The 14,921-nt window shown below is 40.7% G+C and overlaps 1 protein-coding gene across 6 annotated transcripts; it reads left to right on the forward strand.

Annotated features, from left to right (window-relative positions):
* Positions 1–2,352: 2,352 nt before the first annotated feature.
* On the forward strand, positions 2,353–14,664 carry LOC148018575 (peptidyl-prolyl cis-trans isomerase FKBP16-1, chloroplastic-like). Of its 6 annotated transcripts, none has more exons than XR_015687719.1 (8): positions 2,353–2,560; positions 2,694–2,831; positions 2,916–3,019; positions 3,161–3,254; positions 3,344–3,404; positions 3,489–3,524; positions 3,660–3,730; positions 14,093–14,160. XR_015687719.1 is itself a non-coding variant. In XM_087661873.1 (8 exons), exons 1-8 carry the CDS (start codon positions 2,484–2,486, stop codon positions 14,168–14,170), a joined length of 669 nt encoding a protein of 222 aa, XP_087517999.1. In that variant the 5' UTR covers positions 2,361–2,483; the 3' UTR covers positions 14,171–14,664. The 6 variants fall into 6 exon arrangements, 3 of the variants coding, with proteins under 3 accessions (XP_087517999.1, XP_087518000.1, XP_087518002.1); XR_015687718.1 differs by having other exon boundaries at positions 3,489–3,562; positions 14,093–14,159; XR_015687717.1 differs by having other exon boundaries at positions 2,358–2,560; positions 3,479–3,562; positions 14,093–14,159.
* The last annotated feature ends 257 nt before the right edge of the window (positions 14,665–14,921 follow it).

The following is a 14,921-nucleotide window of genomic DNA, read 5'->3' on the forward strand; positions in this document are numbered from 1 at the left end:
CAATATGAAATCAATGGTTATTTTTAAATCAAGTAATTATTTAGTTATTTTTAAATTAAGATTTAGTTCAGTGGAGTAAAGAGTAGAGGAAGTAGAGAGAGAAAGTATAGTAGAAATAAGAGAGAGGAAATAGAAAAATGAAAGAAGAGAGAATATAAGTAGAGAGAGGATAGAGAAAGTAGAGTAGAAAGAGGAGAGGAGAGAATAGAGAGAGAAAAGAGAGAATAGAGAGAAAAGAAGAGAGGAGTAGACACAGAAGAAGGGAGAAGAGAGAAGAGTAGAGAGAGAGAGGGAGAAGAGAGAGGGGAGAGACAGAGAGAGGAGGTAGAGGAGAGAGGAGATAGAAAGAGAGAGGGGAGAGACAGAGAGAGGAGGTAGAGGAGAGAGGAGATAGAAAGAGAGAGAGAGGAGGTAGAGTGGAAGATAGAGAGGTAGAGAGAGGCAACAAACGGGAGAGAGAGGGTAGGCCCAGGCATAGAGGGTGGAGAGAGGAGGATAGAGAGGAGAGAGAGAGAGAGGGAGATAGAAAATATATATTCGAGAGAAACGAGTAGCGAGAGAGGTAGATATAGGTACATATATATGTATGGGGAGAGAGAGAGAGAGAGAGAGAGAGAGAGAGAGAGAGAGAGAGAGAGAGAGAGAGAGAGAGAGAGAGAGAGAGAGAGAGAGAGAGAGAGAGAGAGAGAGAGAGAGGTATAAAATAGTTGGGAGAGAGAGGAGGTAGAGGGAGAAGAGAGAAGAGAGAGAGGTAGAGAGGGAGGAGAGAGTAGAGGATAGAGAGAAGAGAGATGAGAGAGTAGAGAAAGGAGAGAGGAATGAGGTAGAGAGAGGAGAGAGGGTATAGAGATAGAGAGAAAGGAGGTATGCTTATCCTAAATCTAACTTTTTTAGTATTTATTTAGGATTTTTATGAAGTTGCATGTGTTTAATGACTTCCATGTGTACATATAGACTTGAGTACTTACATATATCGTCATTGGGGCGAAATTGCTTTGTGGAGTTTTGTGTTTGCATGGGGATCTTGATCATGCTCCATGACATTTACTTCCAAGGGAGCAAATCCCACATGTGGCTACAAGGCACACACAACATTGAAAATATGTAATATGTTTGTATTGTAAAATCTGTTTTGTGTACTTTATAGAATCTAAGAACTTGAATCATGGGATGGGATTTGAAATTGTAAATGTTTTATGATGATCGTATTTGCAAATTGTATTTTCAAAGACATAACACTTTTGTTTGGGTTTTACAACTTTTATCAAGCAAACAAGTAATTTATCTATGATAGGACTTAGATGTAGGCTCATTTGCACCCTACAATAGGCATACATGATTTTTGAATGGATTGGTAAGAGGAGATACATAAAGAGGCTACCCCAAGCCCTTTGTAATGTCACAAAACATGTTCCAAAGATGTGCAAGAAGGTCTTGTATTTTGACATAGACAAGACACTTTATTTTTATATAATCTTTATTAATCTTGATTGTTTGCCACAACATTATGATCTAGACTAAGTCCAAAAATATATGCATTGTTCTAGTTCCTTCTATGGTACTTCCTTGTTGTTGAAAACTGCCTCAATAGAACTCTTACCACTGTAGTGAATTTGATCCACTACACCATTTGATTTGAGCATGATATTGAACCATGTAGCCACATCCATGGCTTTGGGAGGCGCACAAGCAAAGAAAGCCAAGATACCTCTCATATTGAAGGTAGGAACATTTGTACACATTGTGTTAGCATCCAAAACCACCCTCTATGATGCTTTTTTAGTATTTTCTTCCATGTTGTTGCATAAGGAGGTTGCCAAAAGATTAGATACCCAGTACACATTTGCTTCGATGTGTAGCTTGTAGTCTTCTCAAGAGTTAATAGAATGTTCATCAAGTGTGCGGGTGTTGCTTTGCTACTTGGGTGATGAGGCTTTTCGATCTTTTGCTTCCAAGTCACTTTGCTTCCACCTGTGTGTGCTCACGAGTGAGTCGACATTATTGATTGAAGCAACATTATCCTCAACACTATCCTTTAAGGACATCTCATGCAACAACATTGAGTTTGGTGATGAGAGCTTAGGTCACCTCCCATGCATTGAGTTGCATGGAAGTTGAAGATGTGACTATGCCCTCTTAATTGTTAAGGCATTATATTTAGCTTACATGAGAACTCAACTCCACTTTCCTTGTCCTTCTCGGATTCAAGTGCATTGTATTTGCTGAGCCTTTAAGCCTAACCTTTATTGGTATGCTATCACGTCATGATAATATGTATTGGTTTGTTAGCAAGCCTTGTTACCTCTGGAGTGCACCATATAGGTAGAGCCACAAGTCAGTTCGTCCCTAGGAATAAAACCTGGCTTCTCATGCAACACATACACGTGATCTTGTAAACACTCATGCCTTATCACCTGCCGCATGACCTTAGGCCGATTATGTATGCATCCCGTACCATAAGCCTAGAAGAGTGACTCACGACGATGGCTTGCTCCTCCGTGTCTTCGTGTTCGCACCTTCCACTTGTCTGCGAGGCCTCTACTCCATCGCTAACAAAAATGTATAAGTGTCCATCTGTACGAGCACAAATATTCCCTTCTGTGTGTGCGTGTGCGTGTGCTATGTGTGCGCGCGTGCATCTCTCTGTCCCTCTGCGTGTCTGCGGGATTGATGAGCCTTTCTTTCTTTTGCAGCCGCGCTTTGTCCTCGTCCAGCAACAGGCGGCAGTTATTCGGGCTCTTGCTTGCAAACTGCACCACGCTGCAGCCATGGACTCAACAGCTAGCGGCTGCTGCGCCTTTTCCAATGATGGTAGAGCCAGACCTGCCCCGGTAAAGTGACGTGATGATTTTGCTAAACAGCAAAAAGCATTTTCCCCGCCGTATGGAACCTGACGCATCAACCATGGAAAGCAGGTTCAGGACTACTGACTCCGGCGTCCGAATCCAAGGTTATCGTCATATTGCATGGAACTGCTTTGGAAAAACTACTGGAGAGATTATTTGGACCATTCTTTCCAGTTTCGTTTCGATGATTATTCAGACAATTCTTCCTTTTTGATCGTATTGTGTGTGCGTGGCTCTGAGAGAGATAGAGAGAGAGGAGACTCCGGAACTTCTGAAGCTTCAGGTTGGCATTGTTGCCATCCTTGTCTTAGCAGATGTTGTGGAAGGTGACGGGGCAGTTGCTATCGAAGGTGACTTGGTAGAATTCAACTACGTCTGTAGGCGATCCAATGGATATTTTGTGTACAGGTGGAGATGCACCTGCTTTCAGTCATAACTTCTGCTATTCGTTCAAATGTAGAAATTTTACATTCTGTGTGCATTTGACTGAAATACAGCACGGTCGACATGTTTACTGGAGAAAGCTCACCAGTTACTTTGCCTTTGGACAGCAATAAGGTAACACAGATTGGGCATATTGCATGCTTCCCCTTTAGTTCAAGGAGATGACATTACTTTTGACAACGTAACAGATGATAGCAGGCCTACAGAAGGTTCTTTTGGGAATGAAGCCTGGAGGTTTGCTTTAGCTAATCTGTTCATTTGCAAAATCAATCGTAATCTCTTCCACTTTCTCTAGTGTGCTGCATTATAGTTTTATTCACTGATTTGTGGTCTGTTATGCAACTCACTCTGCTCTTGCTTCATTACCAGGAAAGCGAAGGGCTGTTATTCCTCCTGCAGCTGGATATATCAACACAGACCTGCAACCACAACCAAAAGAGGTAATTCTACTGTGTGAAAGGTTGTGAAAGATATATGCTCTTATCGTTTCACCATTGGAGATCCCTTGTCAAGTTCAATCATTGGGAAAAAACAGAAGAAGGCTCAGACATGAGTTTTAGTGCAACGTCCAGATGTGTCAAGAAAGACTTAAGAATGCCAACTGCATGACTCAAGTTATGGAAGAGTTCTAGTCTCTAGGTTGGGACATTTTCCATTGAAAGGATATCATGTTGCAACACTGATAATGTTGAGAAAATCCAAGACCTACCTAAAGGTCTTCTAGTCTCTAGGATGGGACATTTGTTATTGAAAGGATATCATGTTGCATCATTGATAATGTTGAGAAAATCCAAGACCTACCTAAAGGTCTTTAATGGAAGCTAGAGCTTAACAACTAGCTTTTGAAGCTTTATTTTTAGTCGTTAAGAAGACAAATAGGATTCTTCACTTGGTAAACCTTGTGATCAACTTTAATTTGCACATCAACATCTAAGTACATGCCATTATATGCATGCAACATTTCAAAGCTTGAAAACACTAGTGTGAGCTTTTCAAGGAAGCTACTAACAATGGCAACTTTTTTTATCTTTAGGTTTATGCTTTTTGGATTGGGTACACGCTGTTCTAGCTTTGCCAATTAATTCATGGACTCTTTAAAGCTTAATATGTATCGTATGCTATGAGGTTGAGATCATGGTCTTGGAATTGGATGTATCCTTAGGTAGAGGAGCAAGTATCAAAAAGTATCTTTGCAAGGGCATGAGTGGATGGAGAGGGCCTTAATGGTTGTATCGGAGCTTGCATTACTTCTATCATGATTTATCTTTTGGAGGATGTTCTCATCGAGATTCTATTTTATTGCCACATGCATCCTTGGAAGTGTGCACCTTAAATTTCTCTTGATTATCATCATGATGGTTCTTTGAAACCGAGGATTCTGTTTGCAACACGGAGGCTATCAAGGACACTCTTCGGGTGTTTATTTTGGAAGTTTTTGGGAGTTCTCTCATGAGATGTGCCAATTACAGAATGCTAGGGGGCTATCCATTTCTTGACATAGAGTACGTTACTATAGCTAGTGGATTATTCTCACCATGGAGCTTGCAAGGAGTTTATTGGATTCCACAATTGATGTTTGATTGGATATGCATGCTCAACCTTGTTGGCGATGTTTTATTGCCATGACATATATTGAGGATTGCAACCACCTTTAGAGGCATAGCTTGTGCCTCCATAACCACTTGCATAATGACCACACTAAGTCCTTCCATGACCTCTAGACATAGCATTCTGTTTATGGTAGCATTTTTTCTCAAAATGGCCAAACTGTCCATAGTAATGACAATCACTATCTCTATGAGAACTAGAACGACCTCTACCTCTAGAAAATGATCTCCTTGCCTCTACTCATTAAATATCCATGATTAAAAGAGCTACAACCATGAGTAAAGGTGTCTCCATGACCATATGAAGATCCTCTAGCTCTTGATGAACTTCCACGACCTCTTTGATGGTAGAATACACTATCTTGACTAGCATTTTCCCCATCACTAGATGCATTAAGGCCCAATTTTATTTCTTCAATAAGCATGGCATATGGTTTAAGGTGAAGATTATGATTGATATTGCAAAATTGGATGTATCTCTGTGTCGAAGAGCAGGCTTGGAAGTAGTAAGATATCATAGAGTATCCTTGTGGAAGGCAATAAGAGTATGGAGATTGGGTTAATATACAAGGTCCTTAGTGGTGTGGGGATTTCTCATTTGGAGCTTAGGGTAGTTTTTATTACCCTTATCTTTTGGGGGATATGGTGCTAAAGATTCTATTTTATTGACAGCTTGTGTTTGCAATGTGCACCTTCTCTTCCTCCTCAACATCATTACAAGTGTTTACTGGATTATCTTTTGTGATATAGAGGTATACTAGTCCATTGAATTACTCTTGTACTTGCATTGTTGTGTCAAATTCTGTGGGGTTAGCATTGTAAGTGGGTCGATTGTCTTGTGAGTAATTTTCTTAAAGGATGCCATGTACCATTGTTTTTGGGAGAGCTGGGTGAAGTTGGATTCCGAATTGTAGCCAATGAATATGCATTTTACAGCTTTGTCATCAAGCTTCCAACGAAGCTCTTTCAGAACATGTGCATAGGCTATGCAACCAAACACCCGAAAGTAGTCAACCTTGGGTTTCTTGCCATGCCAAGGTTCAAATGGGGTGATTGTCTTTAGTGCCTTAGTGGGTGCACAATTCAATACGAATTCACGCTGAATGCCTTCTAACCAAAATGTATGAGGTAGCCCCTTGCTTGTGAGTATACAAAGAGTCATCTCCATAAGAGTGCGATTCTTCGTTTTAGCAACACCATTTTGTTGAGGAGTCATTCTAATAGTGGCTTGATGCGTAATGCCATGATCAAGCAAATATGTCTCAAAAGCATGAGACATGTACTCCCCCCCTCTATCTGTGCGAAGTGTTTGCACTTTCAGACAAGTTTCAGCCTCTTTGCAACAAGATGTTTAAATGCATAAACACTTCAAATTTTTCTTTCAGCCCATACACCCATGTATACCGAGAGTAGTTATCAATAAATGTAACAAAGTAAAGATGATCTCCAAGTGCACATGTCCTCATGGGACCACAAACATCAGAGCGAATAAGCTGCGATTTCTGGACAGCCCGCATTGCACCATCCTTTTTGAAGGCAAATCTGTGCATCTTACATCCCTTGCATGCATGAGGAGGCAGAGTCTCCACTCGAGGCAATGCATCTGCCATATGACACCTTTGAAGGGATCATCAAACTCCCAAAACTCATATGTCCATAGTGGGCATGCCATAGCTCCGCATTCTACATAGCGGGTGGTAGAGTAGTGTTTGCCAGAGTATCATGAGAGTGTGCATCATAGGTATCCAACAAAAACAAACCCTTATACAGGGTCCCAAACAGCTTGAGTGCATAATCCATCTCCCTATCTCTGACAATGCATTTGTCATCCTCAAAGATGATCTAAAAGCCATGCTTGTTAAAAGCAGATATAGACAACAAGTTCTTTGTAATGCCAAGCACAAACAAGACATCTAGAAGCATGAAGTCAGAACCATCTGCAACAGTAATAGTGATCGTCCCAATGCCATAAACATCATAATTGCTGTTGTTTGCACATGTAACACGCTTCCTTGTAGGGGTTGAATGCAAAGAGGAAAACAAACACTTCCTAGAAGTGATTTGTTTTGGAGCTCCATTGTTAAAATACCATGTTTACTGTGTTTCAACAGTATTAAATGTTAAATTAGCCATTGAAGAATCATAAATGCAAGTCAGAAATGCATAGTCATTCTCCATAAAGTTGGCTGAAGCATTGAGTCATTTTTCTTCTCTTTGGCTAATCTCTTTCGGCACTCATTAGTATAGTGACCTGGCTTCTTGCAATAATGACATTCCCTCTTCTTTTTAGACTTTTTTATGTCTTGGACAACCTTATTTGATGGCTGTCCAACATTACCCTTTTGCTGATTTTTTGAATTTTCCTTTGCCTTTGAACTTGGAAAGCATAGCCACATCTCGTGAATGTAATGCACATTCTTCCGAGTTTGTCCCTCTTGCAACAAGAGGCCTTCCAACTCCACAAATATAAGGGGTTGCTACCCCCCCTCAAAGATATCATCAAAGAGGTGTGAAAACCAAGATATGACTCTGGAAGAGAGTTCAGTGTGATGTTTACCAATTTAGCATCGTGAATGCGGTTGCTCATGCAAATCTTTTGTGTGAGTAAGGTGATTTGTCATGCTATCACCCTCATCTATGTTCACATTGGCCAACTCTCTACAAAGATAAGATATTCTGGCCTTGTTACGTGTTGCAAACATAATGCTCAAGTACCTTCCATGCTGATTTTGAGGTCTTATAAGACCGGATGTGTTGAACGATTGATCTTTTCACTGACAAGGCAACCAAAGAAAGTGTTAGTTTATCTTTTGAGTCCCATCTTCTTTACTCCTTGGTAGGAGGGGGAGGAGGGGTAGTAGGACTAGTGCTTGTCCTCTAGCGTTATGCTGAGGTGTTTGAGGTGCAAGGCCTTCTAGTTGCCGCAAATCACATGTAGCATAGCCGCACAAGTCCTTTGCTACATAAAGGTTGTGGACCATAAAACTTCACAATGGGTAGTTTGATCCATCAAGTTTATCCTCCTGAGTGAGAACACCAAGGATGTTGCTTTGATCATTAGTCCCTTGATGTGCCATGCTATCAGTAATGGACAAAAATGTGCCAGCCAAATACTTCTTTACTGAAGTATAGATTGTACTTCTTAGAGTACCAAAAATCTTCTCGAGATTACGCAATAAGTACCAAACCGTCACACAAATGCCAAAGTGTGTCCAATTCGTTCCAACTCAGTACTAAGCCAAGAAATAACAACAATGCACTTCTGTACCACATCTTCCTCGTAATGCGTGTCCTCGAAAGTACAAAATACAGCAACTTAAATGCGGATTCTTACCAAAATTTAGTGAATATTCCCAAAATTTTCTGCTCAATTTGATTGTAACATCAATTAAATGTTACTGTGCTGCTTGTTTGCTGCCTTGGAATGCGCGTTGAGCAAAAGCCCCAAATTTCTAGGGTTCATGCACTTTTTAGGGTTTGCAAAAAATTGCAAGCAGGGCTGAGAATATGGTGGACAGAGGTGAGAAAATAAGGGGCAGAGTTGAAAACAGCAACAACTCCTCCAAAATAGTAGCTCCTCGGGCTGCGTATGGGACTGTGGGTAGGGTTGTGCGCAGGTTGAAAACAGCAGCAGCTCGTCCTTCTCTTCCTCGGGCTGGGAGCTGGCTGACAACAACATGACCTTAGGCAGGGCAGCACCGGTCGGTTGATGGCTGTTGAATGGAATCCGTGCGTAGAACCAGCTTTGATACCAAATGTTGGAAAATGACAGCCAGCTATGGAGGAGAGAGAAGAGAGACGATGATAGTGTGCTGAAGCAAAAGACTCTACTTGTTGAACTGAAAGAATGAGAATGAAAGGTACAAGATAGGTCTAAGATAGACCTAGTTCTAACTCAACGAGAGTTAACTAACTCTAACTCTTAACTCCAACTCTAAGAGTGGTGACACAACTTATAACTTTAGTTGTGTTTACACTAAAATCTAAAAAAGAACTAAAGACTAAAACATTGGGCATTGCCCATAGAATTGGCAAATTCTAACACCTATCCCCCCTATCCACCCTACCCCCATTACACACATTCTCCTAGTAGTATCACTCCTGTTGCAATGACCAAGAATGCCTTTGTGGATTAGACCCATTTTAACGGGTCAAATTTTGGGCCTAAGGGTGTTGAGCTAAAATACAATTTATAGTTGATTAGCATCTTTAAACAGTCCCAAAACATGCCTAGTTAATGAAAAACACAAAGCCGGTGCGTGGTTTGAGAGAGTTTTAGTGGTTCCCTAAAACCCTAATTTTTTGGGACACCCTTTAACGTCTATAAATACATAGGCTACCTAGCATTCAGTCTCATTCCTTCTGTGCAAGTTCTCACCCTTGTGTGTAGATTTCAGCCATCAGCCTTCATCCACGTGGTGGTCTAGCCTTCGCAACTGTTGCTACTTCTTCCACAGCTTCTCTAGTGCCTGGCGCCTTCTTTCACAATTGTCGTCCATTGTCTAGTGCCCTCCCTCCTACTATGTCTGGTTCCATTAGCCATTGCTAGTGATCAGACTGCCACTTACTGCTTGCGTTCGATCCTCATCAGCCAGGCAATAGTTGTCAATGCCCTTTCTTAGCATCAAGTGACCTTCTGGAGCTTGCATTTGACCCTCTTGTTTGCAAGTGACAGTTGGATGTGTTCTTCCTCCTTCAAATGGCCCTTATATTGCTGTGTTTGCAACTTTTTGTTGTTGCCCACATCATCAGGCATCATATTTGTTGTTGCCTCCATCTTTTGACTGCTTGGTGATTTGCGTTTGGTGTTTTTTCTACGTTTCGACATTTTTACTGGTGGTCACAGCGCTTGGGATCCATCTTTGGTGGACATCACTCTTTGACACTCCATTGCTCTGCCCTTGGGCATTTTGTACACTCTCACATTCATTTACAACATTCATTCACTTTAGAGTTTCTTCTCTCTATGTTTGTCTTTGTGTTTAAGTTTTGAGTTTTATGTTTGCATTTTGCGTTTTGCGTTTTGCGTTTAGGGTTTGAGTTTTACTCGTCTTTGTCCGAGTCTTTATGTTCGCATTTTGCGTTTTGCGTTTAGGGTTTGAGTTTTACTCGTCTTTGTTCGAGTCTTTATGTTTCAGTCTTGGTTGTACATGCTGTGTTTCCTCTACGTTTTTGTTGCCATCAGCTTGCCATGCCATTATACCTGCGTTTTTACCATTGTCAGCTTGCCATGTCATCTTCAACTTGCTGCATACACACTCACTCACTCACTCACTCACTCACACACACACACACTCTCTCTCTCTCTCATTTGCATCAGATCCAGCGTCCATAGCTGCATTTGTTGGTGTTCGATCCTTGGAGGTTGCCTTGCTACTTTTCGAGATTCATTCGAAGCACGATACTCTCCAATTGATTACCTTTGCCTTGGTCCTTGAGATAAAAAAGTTCAAGGTTCAATATTCATTCACTTCATAGTATGTTTGCTGCATGAGCATTGCATTTTTACTAAACGTTCACTTCAATATTCTTTGTGTTCATTGTCTCTGAGTTACCCTAACCCTAACTACGTTCTATTAGTTTGTGCTTTGTCGTATGATTGGTTTTGTATTTTTTGTGTTTAGAGTATTTTTTTCATATGGTATTAGAGCCAAATTTTCTTTGAGATAGCTAGGACTTTGATTAGAAAGCTCATCTATAGAAGCAGTAATAAGAGAAGGGTAAGATGACTTCGAACACTTCCACTTTGCTTTAATCTCTATAGCCAAACATGTCCCAAAACAATTGCCAGTGATAGATCTGGCATGGTTGGAGAGACTTCAGACTACCATGGAGTCTATTGACCATATGAGATTTCAGTTGCAGAGTATGATCTCATCCTTAGGCAAAGGGAGATTGAAGGTAAGATTGAGTTTTCTCCTTTAGTTTCGATGCATAGAACTAGTGACCATGCAAGAAAGACAGAATCTCCACCACGGAATGGTTATCTGCAAGTGAAAACTGGTATGGATTGTATACCACTTCCATCATTCATCTTTACTCCAATGTCAGGTGTGAACACATATGTTTATGATTCTATTCAAGTTGATTCCTCTTTTTCACAAGGGTTGGGAGATCCCCTTGATGAAGGGATTATCCATAAGGATTTTTGGTTTATGAGCAATGAAGAAGGCATATTTTTCTTTCTAAACTCGAAAGAAGGTAAAAAATTGAAGCAAGAAGTTGTAAGTATCCCTTCACTTTCTTTTCCTTCAAATGATTTTGTTTCTCATGGTTAAATTGAAGTAGGTGCATCCAAATCCACATTACAATCATACCTACGCTTTTGCTGCTGTCAAGAAAAAAAGGATTTGCACACACAATCAAAGGATAGGCCATGTGAACGAGGAGTGTTGTGCCAAGACCTAGGGTCTTCCACCTAGAAAACTATAGTGCACTATTGCGGCTGCCTCCACTTCGGTTGGCTAGTCAAGTGGGGCTATGCCTCCCATTGCTATACCATTTGCTCCATTTGCCTCGGCGACTACTTGACATGTGCCATGCGGACAACCTCAGCAATCTATATCTTTCACTACTCATGAAGGATTAGCTGATTGGTTTTCTAGTGGCTTACCTATTACACTTTATGCATCCATTCCTAGGGTATCCATTGCACCTTCTTGGGCCACTTTTCCTACCTCGTTGTATGCGATGGTGGTCACACACTTTGCCTTTCCATTTTTAGACTTCCGCTATATACTTATATACTCATTGCATTGCACTTTGCTTTCCGTTATTTTTAGTTTTGCTTTTTTGGGGCATCTCACTACTCACCTTTGTGTTTGTAGATTTTGATCTCTTTTGCAGGGTTTTGTATTTTAGTTTAGGAGTTCTTTTTGAGCTAGAGACAAGAGCTGCATGTTGTTCCTTTCATGGTTCCATATACTTGGAGTTTTACTCTTTTACTAGCATGGGGGCTTCCCCTCCCGTGGCGGATCATGCAACATCTCTCTTGATGCTATCATGGTGATGACTTCTCTCCTTGCTCTTCTAGTAGGAATGGTTAATCATCTTTATCCACATGGTTCTCGGCACCACACGAAGATTGACATCATCAGGCTCCTCTTCCTTCTTCGGCATCGACATCTAGGTTGAGAGGGGGTTTCTACCCTTCTTGGTATTCTACAAGTTTTTGCACTTGTCTTTCACATCAGCCTTCCCCCTTTGTTGTACCTTCCCCTATCCTGAAATAGGTTGAGTGCAATGTGAGATCAAGTGGATGGCAGATTAGTAGTCGGTGAAGCCTCCACAAACTAGCAATGTCCTTTGGAAGGGGTGTACTGTGTGGTCAACAATGAGGAGAAGAGCTGAGGCTGGCTGGTGTATAGTGAGGGATATAGGGTGCACTAACTTAAGACTCCTATTAGAGGATATTGGGTACACTTGTCCTCCTACCAAAAATAAGCCCTTTATATTTGGTAGTTTTCCATTAATTGCTTTTGGGGCTGTTTTGAGGAGACTAAATGAGGGTTTAATGCATGATCATCAAGGATATAACACAAGTCGCAACAGGCTAGGGTCAAGGTGGTATAGGTGGATTGTGCTAGGTGGACCAACCTATGTTACATCCTTTAGACATCCAGATGGGCTCTAGCAGTGTATTGGGTCACGACCATGTCCTAAGAGATGGCGTCCCATACAACCAGCCCACACTATCCTAGTTTGCGGACTGTAGATGTATAGGCCAAGAGCCCAAGAGTGGTAATCACATAATGATTTGCACAATAGGGCCTTGAGTCCTGTGAATAGGACTCGATCGACGGCTGCCCTAACCCTGTGAGCAATGCTGCTAGTGCCCATCCGGATGTCCAAGGATGTGTATTACATCCAGATGGGCAAGGATGTAACAGCTTGGCCCGCAATCAGGACTTTCTATTAAGTTGATGAACATGAGTTTCTACAAAAGCAGTGGTAAAATTAAATTTGAAATAATTTGCAACCTTACTGTAGAGGCTATGTAGATATAATTTATTTCAGCGCAGATCATAGAAAATTTATCATTTTTCTTGCCAAAAGTGTCCTAAGAAATAGTTGTTACTTCTCCCAAATTCACGAATGATATTCTACAGGTTGTAAGTAGTCCCTTTCTCCCAAGTCAGAGGTTCTGTCTAGGGCAGATTTACTGCAGAATTGTTTAGCAGAACTTCAGCAGGTGCACGTAGTTCAGCATTCATACAAAGGACAGGACAGAACTGTTTGTTGTTGCTGTTTGGGTCAGAGAAAAATAGCAGGTCTATCCAGCATTGTAGTGTGTTCCAGGGCAATCTTCTGCTGTGGGCGTGTGTATCTTGGTCCGACTCCCTCAATTTTGTAATTCTCTTCATACAGAGTTTGAGACAACTGTGAGTCTTTACTCTACCCATGTTCTACATTAAAATTAGAATATGCAATCCTTCATGCTCTGGAAGTGGAGTGGTGAAGTCAAAAAAAGCTTGGCTGAGCTAAGTTCTTGGTAGTGGTTCCATGTGTTATCTGTACAATGTAGTGTACTAGACCTCTTTTCCCAAAATTTTCCATGGAAACTTGTTTCTATAGTCCTGCTCAGGATGGATTGTTCCAAGGGATTTGAGCTGATTCCAAGAAAGTGCAGTATGGTGTACCCTATTTAGTTCCATTGATCTGAGAGATTTCTTTGGGGGGTGAACATTTTATACATGATTCATACAAAAAGTCGAAACCCTTTCAACCTTCAGGTGAAAGACCAAGAAGTCTTCTTTTGGGACAATGATTGCAAAAGAATACTTAAATCCTGCTTCATCTGCTGAAGAAGAACTAGCTTAGCTTCGTTATGCCTCAACGTTCTTGAACTCTTCTCTTCATTCTATTGCACATGTTCTTAGATGACAAACAGTGCATGAAATTGCAATTTTGCATGTCCACAAAAGCATTAAAATGCCGCTTTTATATTGAACTCCGCTTTCACTAAGAGTCGACAATGCAAAAGTCAAAGCATGTATGGAAATGCACTGCTTCAACTGTATCTTACTAAAGGGAATTTGAAAGAAAACAAAATCTCATGTGTTGTAGAGATTTGTTGTGAGGTAGCTTATGCATGTTCTTTATTCTTCTAACTCCCTTACGTAGAGATTTGTTGTGAGGTAGCTTATGCATGTGCTTTATTCTTCTAACTCCCTTACATTATGACTTATTTGACAGTTTGGACCTCTAAGAAGTCTTCTATCACATGCGAATGAGCCGTTGCTATTTGAAGTGCAACTATTGAAGATTAAATGAGCTCCCAATTTTAGTTGTCTAGAAAGGTTTGGACCTTTCAAAGTGGATTTTTAATAATCCATTGGTTTGTCATGTAATTGTATGTCTGCAGCACTCAAACATCAGTGTGAAATTAGTTGAGAGGCATCCAAAACGTCTAAGATTTCTCTCTTTTAAATAGACATCGTGGCTGTGTGATCAGGACTATGCAAATTATTTAAAACCTCTCAAGTGCAAATTAGTTAAAACCTCTTGTAAGTGATGGAATCAAGACTATGCAGTGGAAAGTGAAGTCTCTACCCTAATAAATTCAAACTGGGGCAAATAAAATGGGATCAAGTATGGTGGTCATGTTTTGTAAAGATTTCCTTTTTGGAAACTGCACAAAAAAGATTCAGCAGAGTAGTTCTTGTGAGTCAATAAAGTGGCTCCAAAAGACTTGGGTGACACTCATGGCATCTACATGGACTTTGAATGTAAAAGTTCTTGATCTTTGAATCTAATTTTATAATTGATTGGCAAGACTATAAAGTGGAGTGTTTACCCTAATAAAATCAAATTGGGACAAATAAAATGGAATAAAATATGACACTCATGTTATGTAAACATTTCATTTAAGGAGACAAGTTCAAGGAGTAATGCTTAAGAGCCAATAAAGTTGAAAGATATTAGTTTAAATTACGCCCGGGTGACACACATGCTGAAGCCTCTACACAATCTTGTAGAGGAATGGGACTTAGCTCTTTGAACCTAGTTTTGTAAATGATTAGCA

This window comes from Lygodium microphyllum, chromosome 21 (genome assembly GCF_053477565.2).
Source record: "Lygodium microphyllum isolate KBCC chromosome 21, Lygodium_microphyllum_v1.1.10, whole genome shotgun sequence".
Taxonomy (NCBI): Eukaryota; Viridiplantae; Streptophyta; class Polypodiopsida; order Schizaeales; family Lygodiaceae; genus Lygodium; species Lygodium microphyllum.